The sequence below is a fragment of the Embiotoca jacksoni genome, unplaced genomic scaffold (assembly GCF_022577435.1).
Source record: "Embiotoca jacksoni isolate LCO1_2020_lvr unplaced genomic scaffold, fEmbJac1.0.p SCAF_9, whole genome shotgun sequence".
In the NCBI taxonomy this organism is placed as follows: domain Eukaryota; kingdom Metazoa; phylum Chordata; class Actinopteri; family Embiotocidae; genus Embiotoca; species Embiotoca jacksoni.
Window position 1 is genome coordinate 18502353 of NW_027185447.1, and position 19289 is coordinate 18521641.

A 19289-nucleotide genomic window follows, 5' to 3' on the forward strand; every position below is an offset into this window, starting at 1 on the left:
GATGACCAGTGGAATCCAGAGCTGAGTTGCTGGTTCCCAGAGAGGTCAAAGATCATTGCAGATATAGTCTAAGGGTTAAAGGATGATGTCAACGTGTGAGGATGAAATTTAAAAAAAATACAAGCCGAGACGACTGTGCGCCGGGAATTTGTTGTCGTTGCTGTATCTTTGTTGCAGATTGCTACTGTAAATGTAAAGCACAGACAACGATGTGAAACAACTGTCTATTTTATTAGGTCTGAGCCAAAAGGTGGACATTTATCTTTAAGCAAACAAAACCAACCAAAGCAACAAACAAGTAGGTATCTGTAACTACAGTGTTCTATAAAACACAGCACACAAAATATAACTTTCTGATCATGTTTATGAAAAAAATCCAGATTATTTTGATAAATTTATCCATGACTAAACATGTATTGTCTTTTCCAAAAGACAATGCTGAAGTACTATTTACAGGTTCATTGCTAAGAAAAGTAAGCAAATACAAAGACTAGTTTTGTTACAGTGCAACTCATGACACTGCTGTGAATTTAACATTTACTGACACTGCACAGCAAATTAGTTCCTCTACACAGCTTTGTAAGTAAAGTAACCATTCCTGTCTGACACTTTGTGCTCAAAGGCATGCCATAATGCGGATGTGTAGAAAAACTATGTAATAAATAATCATAGTTTTAACAATAAGAAATCTTAAACACATTACAAGAAAATAAACCTTAAATGTTTTAGAAAGCAAATTCAAATTAAGTCCAAATCTAAAGAAAAGAAAATACAAAACTTTACTTATTGTAGGAGCGTGTTACAAAAATGTAGGAATCCACGGAAACATTGGTCAAACTACACGATGATTTCAAACATCAGAGATGGTGTACAGATTGTTAACAGGGTTGGAGGTCGGTGTGTGACGAGACAGAACATTAGAGTCGGGAGAAAACACAGGTATTCTATTAAAACAAGAACTGTTCCTATTTACTACAGTAGAGTACACTTTTCTTTATACACAACCAACAATAACCAGAGTGTGTGAATGTCTGAAAATCCATAAGGTTCTTGCAACACAACTACCAACATGATCATCCCTGAGAACAAATTTTGGTTCAGTACTCAGTGCATCTGAAATGTACTGTCATTATATCAAATTTAGCTTGCGACATATTTACCTTGTCACGTGTCAATTCTAAAAACTTCCTTGACTTGAAATGACTATTAATAATGCCTCCGAAAGTTTCAGTGTTATGTAATTAAAGAATTAGCAATGCAAAAAAATTGTATGCCACCAAGTAGTTGCAATCAAAATCTCAAATATATGGTGTACAATGATCCTCATTAAATAGAGAAACACTTCTTGTATGAACTCATGGGCATAATATGCCCAAGAGCTCAGTTAGAAAACAAAAATTTTTGCAAAAAGTGAATCAAAGTACATCAGAATACACAGTACCGACTTTATAAAATAGAGGGGAAACCTGCTGCCTTGGCTTTATTATTACAGTTAACCCTGATTTAAATAGCTTCTGTGTATTTTAGGTATAAAAACAACAACAAAAATGATATTCTGTGCATAAAAATGACTAACATCAGGAAGAAGGATTCAATATTTGCTCTGTTAGTCGACTGAACATCCTCTTCATCTCCCTGGTCTCTGGTCCCTACGGTGATTCGCCTTCTTCAACATATACCTCATTTAATTTTCACGTTTTTCTTAGGCCTCGTCATCCTCTTCCTCCTCCTCCTCTTCCTCCTGGTCACTGTCATCAGAGCCTGCAGGACAAAAATAGGACGGTAATAATTTCAAAGGATGGTTGTGATTATTCAAAAAAACTCTCCATAAAAAAAAAAAAAAAAAAAAAAAATACTATGAGCGGAAAAAGAAGAAAATGTGAAAAAGAAGATGAGCTGCCACGACACAAGTTCCCCAACCTCCCTCTGATAATTCGTGATAATGGTGAATTTGTAACACCGCTGTTAAGAGTGATGTCTTACCGTCAATTACAATTTCTCCACCATCCTCCTCCTCCTCCACTGGGCTCTCATCTGAGGAGGAGATATTTCCTGTCTATTCAGTTTAGCCCGCATTACTCAAGACATTACAGCTACAACACAACCCAGTGAACTCATTTCTAAAAAAAAACCTCAGCAAAAGCAAATATTGGATTATGATACACAAACATTTGACAACAACTTCTCTTGGAACGCCATCTGCAGACATCCGCTTTTAAAACAAGCTAAAAAAAAAAAAAGGGCTTAAAATATGGACCTGTATAATTTGAGGTTTTACTGACCTGCACTAGGTGCCCTGTCCTCCTCCTCTTCTTCCTCCTCTTCTTCTTCCTCCTCTTCTTCTTCCTCTTCTTCCTCCTCCCTACCGTGGCCTTGCTCAGCCTCAGCAGGCGTCTCCTCACCGGGCTCATCATCGGAGTCAGAGATCACCACACAGTCGTCTCCGTTGCCGTTGTCCGCTGCTCTGGCCCCGGTGCCACCACTGCTGTAAAACCCCCCAAAAATAAAGAAGAAATTTACACACAACACACACACACACACACGTCCACGTTAACATTAAACACACTCATTGTTTCGGTATGTATCCCACCTCGTCTTACCAACTTAATTTTTTTTTTTTTAAATCAGGAAACTGAACGTTGACACATGAACTATAATTTCAGGGCACTGGGGCTGAGAATATTTCTAGAATTTACAGCTTAATAAGTGGGTTGTCCACTGACTGCACATGACTGTGTGTGTGTCAGCAGCTTGAATACACAAGACAGTGTGAGGATGTGTTTGTTTTACCTGCCGTTCTCCCTCGGTTCCCACAGAGGAGTGAGGTAGTATCTCAGAGGGTCTCTGTACAGGTCGTCCTTGAGTATCTAAACACCGGCACGAAAGGTCATTTCAACACATTTCAAGTCAATATGTTTGGAAGTTCTCTCGTGTTTCAGTACATCATGCACATTTCTGCAAATCATAGACAAAGCTTTGTGTACCATATAGCACATATACACATTATAAGTTTCCTGGTTGAAAAATGATCCTTTATATCTGGTGGAGAAAAATATAAACGTGTTCACGTCTGTCAATTATTTGGGGTAATATTTTCAAAAACACACTGGAGATCTGTTGCTTTTCACTCAGATTATAAGATTTTGTTGAAGTATTCAGACTTTAATCTTATTCTAGCTACCAGCGGGCACCATAATGATAGGAATTAAGGAACATGCTTACAAAAAAACAACAACAGAGACCCCAGTTAATGAATCAAAGCGTCAATATAATCTATGACCATAAAGTGATATAGGGAGGCTGTGGCTCAGTCGGTAGAGTGGGTTGCACACTAATCGGAAGGTCGGTGGTTCGATCCTCTTGTCCACATGCCTAAGTGTCCTTGAGCAAGACACTGAACCCTAAATTGCTCCCGATGGTGTACCATCGGATAAAAGCGTCAGCTAAATGAAATGTAATGATATCATTATAAGGGTATAGTGATTTGGACCTGCGCCACGTCATCCTGTCCCGGGTTGCTGTGGTCACTGAACCAACTGAAAAAAGTCTCGTAAACCCCACGAGACGACTTCCTGGGTTCGCTGTGGGCCGTCAGGTTGTGTCCACGATGCCACAGGATTGGGTTGGAGAAGGACATGGGAGATCCTAAAAAACATAAGCAGCTGGGATCAGAGGTTGATACCGAATCTTATGGCCACGTACGTCCTAGTTAGCATTATCTGAAGCGCTTGACATCACAAACAGAGGCTTAACATCATGTTTGGGAGATTTGCAGTGTGTTGTTATCGTAGTAATATAATAGTCTCTCAACCCACATTTACAGGCACAAAAAAAAATGCAACAACTAGAATATTCTTACTATATCCTGTGTTTTACTGTGCAGCTGCACTGTTTGAAAAATGTTGGTTTGAAGTTGACAAATTTATTGAACTTTTTATTTTTTGGTTGCTCAAGAAAATGTTCCAAATTGTTTTTGTGATATTTGTCTCCAAAATATGACTGAATTTTGTGTTTTGGATTAAATAGTGGGCAATGTGGCTCTAAAATAATATCATGATATTTCAGTGTCTATCTAAGATAACGATGTTCTAGATGATACGACAAAACACTAAAAAAAATATTTCATTATTAATTTCAAAAACATACAATTTCAACAAAATAAGTTATTTCTCAGTTTTTAGTTTGTAAACAACAACAGTAACTCAATGAGATTCAGAGTAAGTCGGGAACGTAGCCGCTTTCAGCAGCACATCAGATCAACCATTATATTTCAGAGTCAAAATGCAAAGTGTGACTCGCGTAAACATGGACATTTATTGTGCACGGCAACTATGCCTTGACTGAATTACCACGTCTATCTTTACCTCCCATCCCGAGGTGCAGCTCCTTCATAATGATGTTGTTCTGGAAGTACGGGTTCCGTCTGAAGTGGAAGCGAATCCGGTGGCCCAGTTTGTTATTCTTGAAGGACTCGATCTGGGAAAGACACGAGAATAAGGTGGGAGTTTCGCACTATGCAACTGCAGGATTTGCAAGAGCACCACAGCAACACGTCCTACCTCGAGATCGGTCATGTAGCTCAGAGCGTCTTCATCGGTCTCATCGATGTGGGCTGAGAGATGAGGATGGTTCAACAGCTGGCAAAATCCGGGTTAAGAAACAAAACACACGGTCATTTTAAACACTCCAGACACAAACCAGGAACGAAGAGTGTTTGCAGAGACACTTTTCCTTTTGAAGGATACAGCTGTGACCCAAAAGCCGGGGATTGTTTTCGTGATGGAGCTTCTCTGGTCAAGATGTGGCCGCCGCTGACGACTGATCTTCAGCTCCAGCCGCTGGTGAAGCCGGGCACTTTTTTTCTCCAGAGCTTCCAGCCTCATCTGAACTTGCGCCAGGAGAGCCACCGACTGCCTCATCTCTGGGGCCATCTTAACCGACACGATGGCGCACTCGCCATCATCATTGTCCTCATTGTCTGACGGGAAAGACGAGCTGGGTGTGGAGGAAGATCCGGATATGGATTCATCCCCTTCGTCCGCTTCAGGCATGTCGTCCGCATCTTCTCTGTCCGTGCTGTGCACAGATGTGGAACTATCTGCGGCCGCCGCCTGCGTTTTAGAGCCCACTTTTGAGGACTGGTGGCCCCCGCGCTGCTTGAACTTACTCCCCTGTTTCACCTGTTTATTAGCCTTTTCAGACGAGCAAGGAGTCTCTCGGCTGTCTTCTCCGTCTCCTCCCGTGAGACTGGCAAGCGCCTCGGCGGCCGCGATGGCCGCCGAGTCCAGAGGAGTCGAGGGAAGCTGCTTCGTTGCCGCTTTTTCCTTCGCATGGGCAGATCCCTGAACATCCGAGGACTGCTGCGCTTTGCCGGCGTCGTCGCGGTCGGCGCCGGAGCTGTTGACGGGCTGCGAGCCGGGGCCGTCCGCGCCGCCCGGACCCCGGTCCTTCGGCGCAGCAGCCGGTTTGTCCTCGCCGTCTTTCGACCGACTCTCGCCCCCAGCCGCTTCTCTACTTTCGGCTTCGCTGTTCTTGAAACTTTCCGAAGTGACTCCGGTTTCGCTCGACTCGTCGCTTACTTTTAAGGACTTGCTGGGAACCACCGCGCCGCCGCCGCCGTCGTCCCGGTCCGGTGACGGACACCGTTTCCTCGACGCGGAGTCGGCGGACTGTTTGCGGTCCATCACTTCGTTCATGCTTTTAGCTAGCTAGCTGAACCAGCTAGGTAGCCCCACGAGCTCTTGGGGAAGGGGGGGGGGGGGGAGGGGGGGGGGGATAAAAATAAATAAAAACTTAAAAAAAACGCTGAACTAATCTAACGCGGGTCAACGTTTGTGATTGTAAATACCTGGGGGACCGTAAAGCAGCCTACATTCTCAATGAAGCTACAACAGGAAGCACTTCTCGTGTTTCTCCGCGGCCTTGTTAAAAAAAAAAAATAAAAAAAAATTAGCCCGCTGCTGCTAACATCAGTTAGCTCGCGTTACACAATTCTCGTGTCCTCGCGGTGACGGCGGCGCCGCGCTTTCCGACGGATAAAATCCCAACCGGAAAGACTCCGTGGAAAAAATAATCAAATCCTCCCGCGCTCGTTCGCCATCAGCTACGATTTCGCGTTTTTTTTTTTTATATCTTAAGTTTATATTCGCATTATCCGTTAGCTTGCTATCTGCTCCAAACGACGTGACAGGAAAAACAATCCCCTGATTGGCTGCGGCACGCCGCGCTAAAAACGTCTCCGCCAATCACGTGCAAGGGTGTGTTTACACGGTAATGGATCTGGAGCGGCGGGATAACTGCGCGCGCAGGAAAAAAAAATTAAAAAAAATAAATAAATAGCGTCGTGAGGAAATCGGCGTCAGTGCGTGTTAAAAAAAATATATATATATATGTATATATATATATTCATAATTCAAGAGCTAATGTAATAGTTGAATAAGCTTAACCCTTAATATTTATTTAAAAGGGAAAAAGATAGTTTGTATTTTCAAAATAGTAAACAAAGAAACAGCGGGGCATGCTCACAGAAAGATTAGTGTAATATGACCCCTTTTTAAAAAAATAAAAAAAAACAACACTTTTTTAATGCTAATATGGCACAAAAAAGGATATCTATATATATATATATATATATATATATATATATATATATATATACATATATATATTTTACGTTTACATCCAAACTAGACTGTTTGTTTAACGTTCAGACTGATATTCAAATAAAGGAACATGCTGTTACACAAACAACAAGCCTGCTGTAAACAAAGATTTCAAAGTGTCAAAGAAGCTTGGTTGAGGCGACACGTAGTCCCCTCAACCAAGCTTCTTTTATCCCCAGTTACAGGACAGGTATGGAAAAAAAATAAATAAATCACATAATCAGTGTAAACTGGGCCAGATTCAGACAAAAGTCAGCAAATCTCGATGATACCTCGTAAGGAAGAAAAAAAGTACTCATAAAATCATCATTGTATCATTCGATCTTTGTCTTAAATAATACATATTATTGTGACTGAAGTGGCATTAAATTACAATGACAGCAGTGCAAACAGTATTGGATGACAAATCTTTCAGCGGGGCAGTGGAATCAACTTGCACAAACACCAGACAATCATGACTTATCCTGTAAGCCTGTGGTGAATTTAGGCTTGCAGCTGGAGTATTTGCACATCTCTGTCCTGAAATAATAACTTTCACCTGATGGTGTCTGCAGATGTTTTAATAAACACCCGTGGTGTCTGTAAATCGATTTAAAAATGTGTCATCTCATTAAGGTTGGCAAACAGCCAATATGATATTTTTGCCTGTAGTGGGCGTTTAGCCAGAGCGAACCAAACAGAACAAGGGGGAGTCACAGGATTATACCAACTTAAAAAGAAATTTGGGGCACGGTAGGTCAGTGCTAAATTTAGAGGCTGCTGCTTCCTTCCGCGACAGCAGTCAAACGGCGATGCATAAAGTCACGTAAACCAGGGGATACCGCATCACAAGGGCGGGCAGTCAATGCAAGTTTTCCATGGGTGACATTTAACGCCAGTCGTTGAGTGTGTGTAGAGGCTCTGTGCGTAACGCTGCGACCGCGCTGGATCTACACTGGCCACTGCTGCGCAAACCATGAGTATTTGGTAGTGGTTTTTTTTTTTGGAGACGCCATATGTACTCGTTCCAGCGCAAGGCTTTCTTCGGTGTACACTTCTGCAAACATGTCTTTTTTAACCATACCAAGTCAAGAGGGCCTTTTTACTACGATTAAAACCGGCAATTCAGCCGTGGAAGCAAGGGGTCGGTCACCTATGGACGCAGAGGAAAAGAATAATGATGAGGATGATGAAGATGATGACACCGAGGACGTCCACCTGATCCCGAGATGCTCCCCGGTGCCCAGAAAGCGAGGCCAGTCCATCTACGACGAGACCGCTGAGTACATGCGGATCCACTTGGCGCTGTCTGCCGGAAAGAGAGTGTCATTTGCCGATACAACAGGTGGAGATCTGGTGGATGTGAAGGAATTTGTTGCCTTTGATTCGGACGAAGAAGAGGAAAGTGCAAAGTGGGATGAAGAGGAGGCAAAGTATCGAAAACCAGAGCGAGAGCCGACCTATCGTGTGTACCCAGAGTTTAACGCGCCCGACGGCAGTGCCCTGCTGCAGGCTGTGCGCACTCACAAAGTGGAGGTGGAGCAGATGTGTCCAGTGGAGAATGAGCCACTTGCCTTCAGTGGGGTAGTGCGAGTCCTGAACATCTCCTTCCACAAAGCAGTTTATATCAGATCGACCATGGACAACTGGGCTACTTACTATGATCACCCAGCAGAGTATGTCCAGGGATCTAACGATGGGGACACTGACCAGTTCTCCTTCAAGCTGTCCTTTGCACCACCTTATATCACAGATGGCTCTCGTATTGAGTTTGTGGTTCGCTATGAAACATCTGATGGTGATTACTGGGCTAATAACTCCTCTATGAACTACGTGATAACTCTGCTCCTGTCCTACGAAGAGGCTCCAGATCAGACAAACGTGGACACACAACAGTTAAGAAGTATCCTGAGACTTCCTAAAGCATACAGGTACATGTCCTGTCAGGTTTATCAGATGCAGACCAAAGGCTAATGATACACCTGTCAGTTAAAACATGAAAACCACTGACTGGTGAAGCATTAAGCATAATAAAGCAGCCCAGAAATGAATCATCCTTTCATAAAAACTCCAATGTTCAGTTATTATTAAAGCTGATTGAGAGGTGTTGATTTATTTCATTGATGATTTTGGAGAGTGCAATTTGAGTTGCTGTTGAACTGTACTGGTTTATACTGAGAGGTGTTTCTAATATTTTGTGCCCTCACAATCAAATTAAGTGGATTGACGAAATATTAGGAACACTTTTCTTTGAAACTCAGGACAGTGCAACAGCAGCACAACATACAGTCTCCAACATGACCATTAAAGTAAACCAACACCTCTGAATCAGACTGAATAACACCTAAACATTATAATCCTTATAAAGGATTTTTGTTGGGCTGTTGTCTGACATTTAAAAGCTTCACCTGTTTAATGTTTTGGCTGTTTGGACTCTGCAAGCTGTTTGTGCAATACTTGGCTACTGTCTGCCTGAGATCTCTCTGTCCTCAGACATCCACAGATTATTGTTCATCAAACTTAAGTCACATTATTAAGGCCTTGCAAGCTGTCCCTCCTTCTAATAAATGAGGAATTTAGGATGCTAACATTCCCAATAACGGATTCATATAGAAAGTACTTTGGGCAAGGTTAGTCATCAAATCATTAAGAGGCAGGGATAGACCTAGCAAAGACTTGCTTACAAATGAAAAAAGTATTTAGTCTTAGTCAATGGTTGTGCACAGCGACTGCATTTAGCACAGCGAGACCTCCAGACTAAAGCAGAGCAGTGTTAATAAACAAAGTTACACAGTCGGTTACATAATGAGTGCACAAACACAGTGTGGAAGGCGCCTAGTTAGGAGTTTTTCTATGTCCGGTTTTGCACTTTCCAATATACAGTGAAATGTGGAACAGATTTTTTTGGAGAGTGCTCTCCCTCCGCTGAATGCCATTCACCCAGTGGTGTGTCGGGCGATCAAAATAGGCAAAGGTCAGGTGTCGTTTTCAGCCCTGGCGTTTCCCTGCATGGAAATTTACCTCTGACCTTTTCTATCAGAGTCATTGGGGAGCGGAGCAATTTGAAAGGAACACATTGGCTTCTCTCCCTTTTGTAATTAGACACTGGCCCACTTTGCTTACTTCTGTACTCTATTAAAGCCATCTAAACCCCAGATTTATTGAAGCATTACCATGAGAGAGCGTGATGAGTCTCACAATGTGCAGTGACAGAGGCAGAAGACATAGTTGTGAGGACCTATAAAAGGAGTAAACTGTGTGGTGTGGTTGTCATGTAGGTCTTTGCTGCTGCAGCTGTTTGGAAGGACCCAGATGGGCTGTTAGGGACGGATGAGTCACAAGTTTTGGGGAGCATAAAATGGATCACACCTTCTCCATAGCAGCCATTACAGATTGATTAGGTGCTTTGAAGTTAAGTGATAATTGGATTTTTAAGATATTAACAAGGCAGCCAGTGGGAGGAAAGGTTATTATGGGGATGAAACAAGTCTAGACACTTCAATTTATTATTGTGCGTTAATATTAATTACACATAGTTTAGTTTCAGCTTTGAAAGTTTGGTTTACATTTAACCAAAACATATCCACCTCAGGTAACAGTCTTCTGCCTATATATTCACATCAAACTCTGTTTTTTTCTACAATGTCAGGTTGAGGTCGAGGTTTGGACCAGGCGTGTGCCAGAGTGTCTTTGGCCAGAGAAACCTGACATCTTAAATGTGACCTTTAAATGCATAAAGAAAATCTTTATGTCAGCTTCTTTCAGAAACAAGGAGTAGATTTCTCTGAAAACTTACAAAGCTTGCTGTTGTAATTATTATTGAAGACACTGCGCTTGCTATAAAGGAACATAAAAAAATTACCTGAGTGTGCAGAGCACAGCAAATGATGGTTTTACATCACCAGACCAGTGACGGTCTGTCAAATCTGCGTCAGGTTTTAAAACCTGCCCTTGTGATATACAACTGGATGCGCCATACTAGTAGTATTAACGGCTCTTGTCACATGCTTATCACACGTCTTAACCTTTACTTCATTTGGCATCCATTGCTGAGCTCGTGGCAATGTTTCAAACCCCCATATGGTAACAGAGGTGCCTTCTTACAGTGAACCCTTCTGCATCATGATTTGGAGCACCTGTCGTCATTTCCTTTTCCAATGTTAAACACAATTACATTTGATATTTCAGCTCTGAAATATGACTTCTACTGGCTTATATGGTGCTTGCACTTATGCCGCGTTCAGATGGGTTTATATTTACCGTGTACACGAGAAGAGTCCATATGAACGTCCCCCTCGTGGTGTTCACAACGTTGGAACTCGAAATATTCGATGGAAGTGATGAAAGGTCATGGAAGTTAGTTTTTCATTGGATGTGAAGCTAATATATTGTAATTTTAGTCATGTAGAGTTTGTCTTCATAATTTAGATAATATCCTACGTCTGAGAAAAATGTTGATCTTCCCAACATCCTCATCTTTTCCTGCATTACATTACCCCCTGTTGTTTGCTTGCTGAATTGTTCACCTGTGTGGCTTCTAGACGCAGTCCATGTTGCCGTTGCCTAGCAACAGGGTTTTTATGACTTAACCACTGAAACACCAAGCATACGTTGCGCACGACTTCCCGTGTTGTAACATAGAGCTCACAAGTTCCTTTTGAATGCAGCATATGTCAACAAAATCTCACTCTCGTTTTCCACCTCACCTTTTGTTTTAACAAACAGTCCAAAGTGATGAGTCATCGCTGAGGGTTTTGGCCTTAAAACACTCTGCTCAGCTGGTGCAGCTGTTTAGAAAGTGAATAGTACAATACAGTACAAAAAGAGACCCGGCAATGTTCAATAATAATGGCTAATTCAGCACATTAGCAGCTGAACTGCATCAGCAGTCAATAAGTCCAATCATCCAAAACAGGTGATGATGATGGTGCTGATCTCCATCCTGTCCTTCCACTTTAAACCTTCATCCCACATGAACAGTTATTTTAGCTGAAAATGGTTCAGACGTACGTCAAATTTGTCAGCTGACTCAAATGAGCTTGAAATCCAAACGTGTCTGAGTAAAGATGTGGCTGTAAATCTATCGTCATGCTGTTCTGCCTCAACTCAGGTTAAACAACAGCTCTCTTTTACCCGGTGCATCTCCCATGATTCAGCAGATCAACACCGTCTAGACCACTCTGTATTTTCAATGTGTGTTATTAGGCCTCAGGTATTGCGTCATTACAACAATTTTTGTGTCTATGTCTGCAGTCTCATATTTGAGGATTTAATTGCTCTATGTGTGTAGAAGTGTGAAATCATAGAGACATTTTTTTTATATGTTGCATTAAAGTATGTACTGCTGAGTGGCCTTAATATTCTGTTATAACCCAAACATCTCTCTTTTCTTTCAGTATGTACGATGAATTAGATTCAGATGACGAGCACAAAAAGGAGGAAGGTACACAATGAATGCTTTTGTCCCAAATCACTGTTGTCATGTCGGTTCACCATCTGACAAAAAAAAAAGACAAAATGTAATATTAATATGAATGGATAATTCCTGTATATTGAGTTTACTTAAAGGGGTATTTCAGAGATCATTAAGTTCTCGCTGGAGTCCGATTTTTTTTTTTAAATGGTTAAAATCACTGCAGCAGATTTTATTCGTAATGTAGGCCAAGCTTCAAGAAACACATTTCCCATAATGCAACTCTTTGGCAACTTTCATTATTATCATGTAAATTCAAACACTGCCAGTTTGTAACAATGACTTACTCCAAGTCTCAAGCCCAAACCGAGATAACCACGATGACATAATCACTATTATTCTCTTCTCTTTTTTATTTATATTTTTTATATTCTGTAGCGAACAAACTGCTGACAGTTTGTTTTCTGGTAAACAATGCCATTGCTTTTCCTCTGTTCAAAATAATCAGGGTTTCACAACTAATTGTTTTCTGTTTCACGTCAGCAGAAGAAGCAGGGAGCTCCCAGTCTGGACTGAACCTGCCTGCAGCGGCATTCCCAGTCATCATACAGCCGGAGATTGATGTAGAGGTAAGCGTGAAGTAGGAACACTGTGAGGGGAAAGTTACATATTGAAAGAATAACATGTAAACCAACAGATATTCTTTATTAACTTTCTGTGTCCCATGTGGGCCTGTTTTCCGACCGTGGACACACATTTTGCAAACTACTTGTTCGATGAGGTTTAAATGATCTTGATCTGCATGCAGTTGTTGACACATTCCCATTTAACAGGTAAGCAGGCTATAATGGTTGTATCTCTTTATACAGCTCATGTGTCTAATAAAACATAACAAACATTTTTGTTCAACTGTTAAAACTTATCATCATTGGCTTGGTTGTTTATATTGTTCACAGCTCATTGAAGCTTCAGCAACAACTTAGGTAATGTGTCACTTCTCACTGCTGTAGCACGAGTACTGAATGTTATTTTCAGCTTCTCTTTCTATTCGTATCAGGATGCATGCTGGTCATGTTTGTGCACTTTTCAATTTGTCCCCTTTCAGTTTTAATTCATGTCTTTTTAATATAAAGTGATTCAGGACACTGATGTTTTTTCACATTTAATCACATCTATATCCTCTGTCTTTACAGACATAGACATAGACATATTTAAGGACATAGTATTGGAAGTCCCCTGTAGTTTTGCTGAGGTATTTACATAGATTTTATTTTTGTATGGAAGAGTTGATATGACTCATTTTAAATCCCACACAGCACAGTCGTACTTAATGTATCATTGTTACCGTGACAATGACAGTCCGGTACTCCAGTAGCTGGTATTGTCCGATGGCCATCTACTGCATGCTGTTGATAACTTCTGAACCAACCTACTAGTAGGTTTTAACAGATCCCATACATTTGTGACGGATGTATGATTAACTTCCTTTTCAATAGTCTGATAACAGAAAAATCATGCGGAAATGTCGAGCCATTAAAAACTTAGTTATCTTTGGTCTAACTAACATAAACATAACAACCTCAAACAGACCTTTCAGTAAAAATGATGATGTTCCACCTCCTATCAGAATAATATGATGTGATCGAACATTATTGTCTCACTCATATATGGATGTATACTGTCGGGCATGTTCTCATCCAGCTCATCCTTCATGCTTGTTTCATCTCAGTATTCACATGCATGCTTTTACCTTTTGGTAGAGCAATTTAAGGTGAACCAGTTAACTTCTGTATTAAAATCACTTCCCTCCTATTATTAATGTTTTCCCTGTTCCATACATCATCCAGTGTAATCTGAGAATCTAATTCAAAGTTAAATAAGGTCAGAATAAATGTGGTAATTACCAGTAACCACAGTTTCAATTGTTCACTTGCTGAATTGTGCACAAAAGTTTGGTTTCCCTGAAGCTTTTTAAAATATTGTGGTGAAACAAAGTCATTTTTTGATTGATTACACTGTAAGTTTGATCACAGAACTGAAAACGGGCTTCTTGGGAATTATGAATTGCTGTAAAGTTATGAAACAGAGAACTCCGGTAAAAATAATTACTGCATGAGAAATTATATCTGTAGTGATGACTTGTTAAAAATGTTTTAAACTCAGAACTTTTATAATTCTTAAATTTTTCTCTGGAAACATGATGATATAGAATATATTATGTTAAAGTCTTAAAATATTCATCTACAGTATATCTACACCGACCTGCTCTATCTTAACCTTTCTGTTATTTGTATTTTATGTCTTGCTCCTGCATTTTGTGTTCGTGGTGCCGTTTTCCTTATCTGTCTTTTGGTTTTATATTGTGTTGGTTTCATCTTGATATGACCTTGAGTGTTTGTCACAGCAGCCTCAGAGCAGGAAAAGCTCTTTTCTACATGACTGGCAATTTCCCTTTTCGAATAAAGCCAAATGAAAATGAAAAAATAAGTATTTTTAGGGATGACATTAGTTCTGTTCCTGCTGTTCAAAGGATAAACAACCACCCAGTTTAGTTTGTGCAAATATGCAGAAATATACTCGATAAACTTGAGGATGAAATAATTATGAAAAATTGCACATCTCTTATTCTTCTCTTGCAGTTAAAGGAAGGAAACTTTAAAATATGTAATTCTTGTTTTTTTACATCTGACAGGCGATCAGTGCATTAGAACATACGTTTTTGTCAAAAATATTTGCTAAAAGTGTCAGTCAAGCCTGTCATACTGTTCATATTTTGTTTGCATATCCTCATAGTTACCGTGTCAGCATGGGTTCCATCTCACTGAAAAGCATTAGTATGCAGTGAAATGCTTTTCTACCTTCAGTGTGCAACATTTATAAACACAAACCTTTGCACCTTGTCCTTCCACTGTCCTAGCTGTCACTGTTATCTCACTGTTTTCCTTTAACAGACTGCAGTTCACTCATCTGGTTCCTCTGTCCCATCCAACCAAGAACTTCCATCTGTTGATGGCTCGCCGTCCGCTCACGCTGTATTCCCACATGAACAATTCCCTTGTCCGTCTTCCGAAACCGCACTTCAAACGAATTTGTCCTTTGTGCTCTGTGCCAGCGAATCCGTCCAGCCAAATAAGTCACAGCCTTTACCCAGACTCCACTGGGAATTAGGCGACCAAACGTCAGAGCAGCCCGTAGACAGTAGTCCCTCTGCACCTGCTGCAACTCCTACTCCACAACAAGAGTCCAAACCGAGATCCGACAACTCCCAGGCCGGCACGGAGGAAATCCCTGCACCAGAGGCTTCTTGCATGAGTCTTCTTCCTACAGAGACAAATCTGTGTTCAGTGACAGGAGTGGATGGATCGACCGAAAAACCAGGCAGTCGTCCTTGTCTTGAACTGCCTGCTGAGCGTATCTCTTCCCCCAGTGCGACTCTGGGATTCGAGAGAGACGTTGCAGTGGGATTGAGTGAATTTGTGGAAGGATTATCAGAAGGTTCCACCAGGTGTGCAGCATATCCTGAAGGCAGTACGCCTCCGCTTTTGTCTCCTGTGGCAGAAACTCCGGCATCTCTGGGAGCAGAAGGTGAAGCTCCGCCGGCACCTGAGCTCACAGAGAGCGCCTCAGTTAATACAGGTGTCACAGAGGTGAGCCAAAACTCAGCTCTTCAGTCTGTCTCAGTCTGGGAAGAGAAGGGAGATGATCCCCATATTTCCCCTGACACATTATTAGAAAATGCACCATTGTCAGAGGTTGCTGAGCCCCAGTCTGACCGTGATGTAAACAGGAATCTGATGCCATCCATTATCTTCCTGAGTGGAGTTGTCTCCCTCTCGATTGTGTTGCAGGAACCCACTGCCCTCTTCTTTATTGGACTACTTTTAGTTTTGCGCCGTTTGTGACTTTACACTAAACAAAGGTTTATTCTGGTCTGTTCTCAAGTTAAGTGCCTTTTCATGATTCCAAAATGAGCCATCGAGATAAACAACACACAACCGTCCTATTGAAGTTGTAGCTATTTTTATGCATAGTCTAATGCAAGGAGACATTATTTTAATGCATTCTGTCAAACCAGCCCGTTATAATGCCAAAGCATGTAATACACACATCCATCTATTTGTAGAATACCGTGTCAGTGTCACGTTTTGCCTCGCCTAGGCGTGAAAAGTACACACACATATGACCACGGTCGAAGAAGGAGGTCACGTGACAGTTTTTTTTCCTAAATCTAACCACATGGTTTTTGTTGGGGAAACATAAGGCACCTTTATCTCATTTCTAGGGGAGACATAGTGTGACACTGACACTGACACTGTCGTGAGCTGGCGTGTGTATGACACACTTTGATGCCGAGTCATGTAACCCAATCGTAGCAACTCCATTTCTACACCAATATTGTGTGTGTATCACTTTAATATTAAAGCACAGTATATTATCAAAGATGTTTTGTAAGTGGTCTATACTTACCTTCCTCTTGTTATGTGCAGATTGTGTATGTGTGGTTATATCCTCATTTATTAAATCAGTACTACAATGCACTTTTTCAGTAGCTCAGGCTGCTGTCTAACTACACTGCCATGAGTTGAATTTTTGGGAGTTTCATGTGTTATGATGAAGGACAAAAACATGACCACAGTGGGAAATTAAAGAGACTTCTTGTACAAATGGAATTTTGTTTACAAAATGCAAAAACAAAACATTGTTATGTGAAGTATTTTGCCTTAATACTTAGTAAAGATAACATTTAAAGGCATGCTGATTAAAGAATTAAACAAGTGAAAGACTGTCTGGTGTGATATTAAAAGTGATATTAGTTATTAAGAGTGCACCAGTACCTTTCATTTGACAGGTTGTCCTATTGAGTCTTGTTAGTAAACTCCTATTATTGTTGTTGCACAACAAAGCATTTTATAACTACTTTGACAACCAGAGTGAAGCACTGAATGACATGTTTGAAGTGGTGAAAGTTTTTGCAGTGTATTTCAATTAAACGTGGTCATATCCCTTGTACAACTCCGTGTCTTTGTTGACTTCTTTTTCCTTTTCATCCACTCTGCAAAAGAAACGTGCACACGGCAGTTTTGTGCACAGAAATGACACTGCAGTGCAGAGCACTACATATTTGGAGGCACTGACACACACCTTTAAAATAACATCAGAGGCTTTGGTGCCTCCGTCACCAGGCTGTGTTCAGCTTTGCTTGAAGTGGAATTACACAGACAGCAACATGAGCTGCAGATAGAAGCCAAAGGTCACGCATTGCACTGAGGTCACGGTGTTTTTCAGTTCACACTGGCCATTGTAACTGAGTTCGGTGTTTGAAAGCTGCAAATGCTCAGGAAACCTCGTCGGATGCAGCACGATGAGATGTCATAGACTGTTTCTGATTAAACTTACGACATCTTTAATTTTTAACCATGCAAACCTGTGAGTTATATGCTAGTACTATATATGGAATTTACTTTATAATCTTCAAACCCATATTTGTCTCCATCAGCCCTCGGATGTTAGACATGGTGTAGATTACGTGGATTATATATTTAGCCTTAAAACAAAATTATTAATCAGGGCACGATTTCATTTCACAGACTTCTGGAGGGAAAATGGTTGGAGCTATTAATTTGTGTGAGGGTCACATAGTTTCAGCGTGGAACGTATTAAAAATTTAAGCAGACTTAAAACTGACCCAAGAAGGATAATCAGTGTGAATTTTAGAACAGACGCTCACTTTGAAATAATTAGTGCCTTTTTAAGCAACAATCTCTGCCACAGAAAGTTGTGTTAAGCAGTGATTTCAAAAGGTCTTCTGTGAGTGTTGTAACATTATTACCAAACAGCAGTTAAAAGAGGTATTTTTTTATGCTTCCTTGCCCAGTGTGGCAGCTGGCTTGTTTGAACAGTTATTTCATCACAAGAAACAGTTGGAAAAGCAGGAGTGTACCAGCTTTTACTCAAATAACGTCTTTGACAGTAAAATCCTCCGAAACAAAACAAATCTTGTTTTCCGTAATACCCCTTCTTTAAGATGTCATTGTATTAAAAAATAATTTAAACCTGTGGTCCATAGATGTTTACGAGCTTTAGCTAGTCCATCACAGCTGTCATTTCACCCACATTTCACTGTTTAGTGCTTTTTTTTTTTTTTTGTCAGACACCATTTCCCAAATCTGTAAAATTACTTTTTTTTTTATGAAAACACCGAAAAAAATTTTTTTTAAAGAAATATTCATATTTTTCCTAATAAATTAATAAAAAAAAAAACATTGTTTCAACATTTACTTTTAAACCAAAGGTGTCAGACAAGCGAAAAGAAGCTTATCTGACACCTTTGGTGTGTAGCTTAAATGACTGCATAAATATTCACATGTATTTGCTACTATGGTCATTGGTTGGAGTTGGTAAATGTGGTTGATTGTTGCCCTTCAGAAGGCTTTTTTTTTTTTAGAAACTTGTCAATGAATATTGTAAAAATACTTGGAGGGCATACTGTCGTCCCAGGGCGACAGCATGATGTTGACCATGACCAGTAATTGCAACAACTCCGCTTCAAGTTCCCCTAGAGACCGTTATTGCATTTCTCATTTCCTGTCACCTCTCTCTGATATCAAAGGCAAAATGTCTACATTACATTGCTATTGCATTTGTTAAGTAATTTATGTGATACACGTCACAGTACCTATGTAAAATGATTTACTTTAAACCAAACAATGATCTTTTCCGTACCCTAAAGTAGTGTTGGTGCCAAAGCCTAACCAAATTGCAACAATGGATCTTCAAATGGTCGTAGCTTCTAGGTCAATGCAGAAGTGCAATACCACTGAGGACCACTAGGGGTTGGCCCCAAAAAGTCTCTGGCTCCATTAGACTCCCATTCAATTTCTCCTATGAAACATAGCAAATAAATGTTTTCCACATGTAATATTTCCCTATGTTTTATGTAATGTTATGTTATGTTATGAGATATTAGGCCTCAAAAAACAGTATGTTGGAGGGCGTGTCTGGTTGGCTAGACACACCTCAGGTGCAGTCTGGATTTCAGGCGTGGTTGAATGGGCATAGTTTCATTGGGTTCTCACTGAGAACATGTCAGAACCACCACTTGCTCCTTCCTCCAAGATGGTAACAGCCTAAATGTCAGACTCAAGGCTTCAAAACGGCAGTTTACAAACCAGCGGGTGACGTTACGGTACGTTGCTGCATTTAACCCAAATCATATCACAAGGGTTTTGTTCCTA

The 19289-nt window shown here is 40.7% G+C and overlaps 2 protein-coding genes across 7 annotated transcripts; one reads left to right on the forward strand and one right to left on the reverse strand.

Annotated features, from left to right (window-relative positions):
- Window positions 1–212: 212 nt before the first annotated feature.
- tspy (testis specific protein Y-linked) lies at window positions 213–6207 on the reverse strand. Of its 4 annotated transcripts, none has more exons than XM_069140806.1 (8): window positions 4746–6207; window positions 4560–4637; window positions 4350–4476; window positions 3491–3645; window positions 2791–2867; window positions 2283–2482; window positions 1984–2034; window positions 213–1761 (listed from the first exon to the last, which is right to left on the reverse strand). In XM_069140806.1, the coding sequence occupies exons 1-8, from the start codon at window positions 5694–5696 to the stop codon at window positions 1703–1705; spliced, it is 1698 nt and encodes a 565-aa protein (XP_068996907.1). In that variant the 5' UTR covers window positions 5697–6207; the 3' UTR covers window positions 213–1702. The 4 variants fall into 4 exon arrangements, with proteins under 4 accessions (XP_068996907.1, XP_068996906.1, XP_068996908.1 ...); XM_069140805.1 differs by having other exon boundaries at window positions 2283–2485; XM_069140807.1 differs by having other exon boundaries at window positions 2283–2485; window positions 4365–4476; window positions 4746–6206.
- A 730-nt stretch (window positions 6208–6937) lies between these two features.
- On the forward strand, window positions 6938–17066 carry LOC138193232 (protein phosphatase 1 regulatory subunit 3A-like). 3 transcript variants are annotated; one of them, XM_069141138.1, is made up of 5 exons: window positions 6938–8572; window positions 12038–12084; window positions 12598–12683; window positions 13011–13037; window positions 15006–15093. In XM_069141138.1, the coding sequence occupies exons 1-4, from the start codon at window positions 7707–7709 to the stop codon at window positions 13035–13037; spliced, it is 1026 nt and encodes a 341-aa protein (XP_068997239.1). In that variant the 5' UTR covers window positions 6938–7706; the 3' UTR covers window positions 15006–15093. The 3 variants fall into 3 exon arrangements, with proteins under 3 accessions (XP_068997239.1, XP_068997237.1, XP_068997238.1); XM_069141136.1 differs by lacking the exon at window positions 13011–13037 and having other exon boundaries at window positions 6939–8572; window positions 15006–17066; XM_069141137.1 differs by lacking the exon at window positions 13011–13037 and having other exon boundaries at window positions 6940–8572; window positions 12601–12683; window positions 15006–17066.
- The last annotated feature ends 2223 nt before the right edge of the window (window positions 17067–19289 follow it).

Excerpts from the sequence above, each read along its gene's own strand:
- tspy (XM_069140805.1), bottom strand. The coding sequence starts at position 5,696 with ATGAACGAAGTGATGGACCGCAAACAGTCCGCCGACTCCGCGTCGAGG. Across the intron at positions 4,477-4,559 it reads GCTACATGACCGATCTCGAG|ATCGAGTCCTTCAAGAATAA; the intron begins GTAGGACGTGTT and ends TGTCTTTCCCAG. Across the intron at positions 2,868-3,490 it reads GACAGGATGACGTGGCGCAG|ATACTCAAGGACGACCTGTA; the intron begins GTCCAAATCACT and ends GCCGGTGTTTAG.
- LOC138193232 (XM_069141136.1), top strand. The coding sequence starts at position 7,707 with ATGTCTTTTTTAACCATACCAAGTCAAGAGGGCCTTTTTACTACGATT. Across the intron at positions 8,573-12,037 it reads AGACTTCCTAAAGCATACAG|TATGTACGATGAATTAGATT; the intron begins GTACATGTCCTG and ends CTTTTCTTTCAG. Across the intron at positions 12,085-12,597 it reads CGAGCACAAAAAGGAGGAAG|CAGAAGAAGCAGGGAGCTCC; the intron begins GTACACAATGAA and ends GTTTCACGTCAG.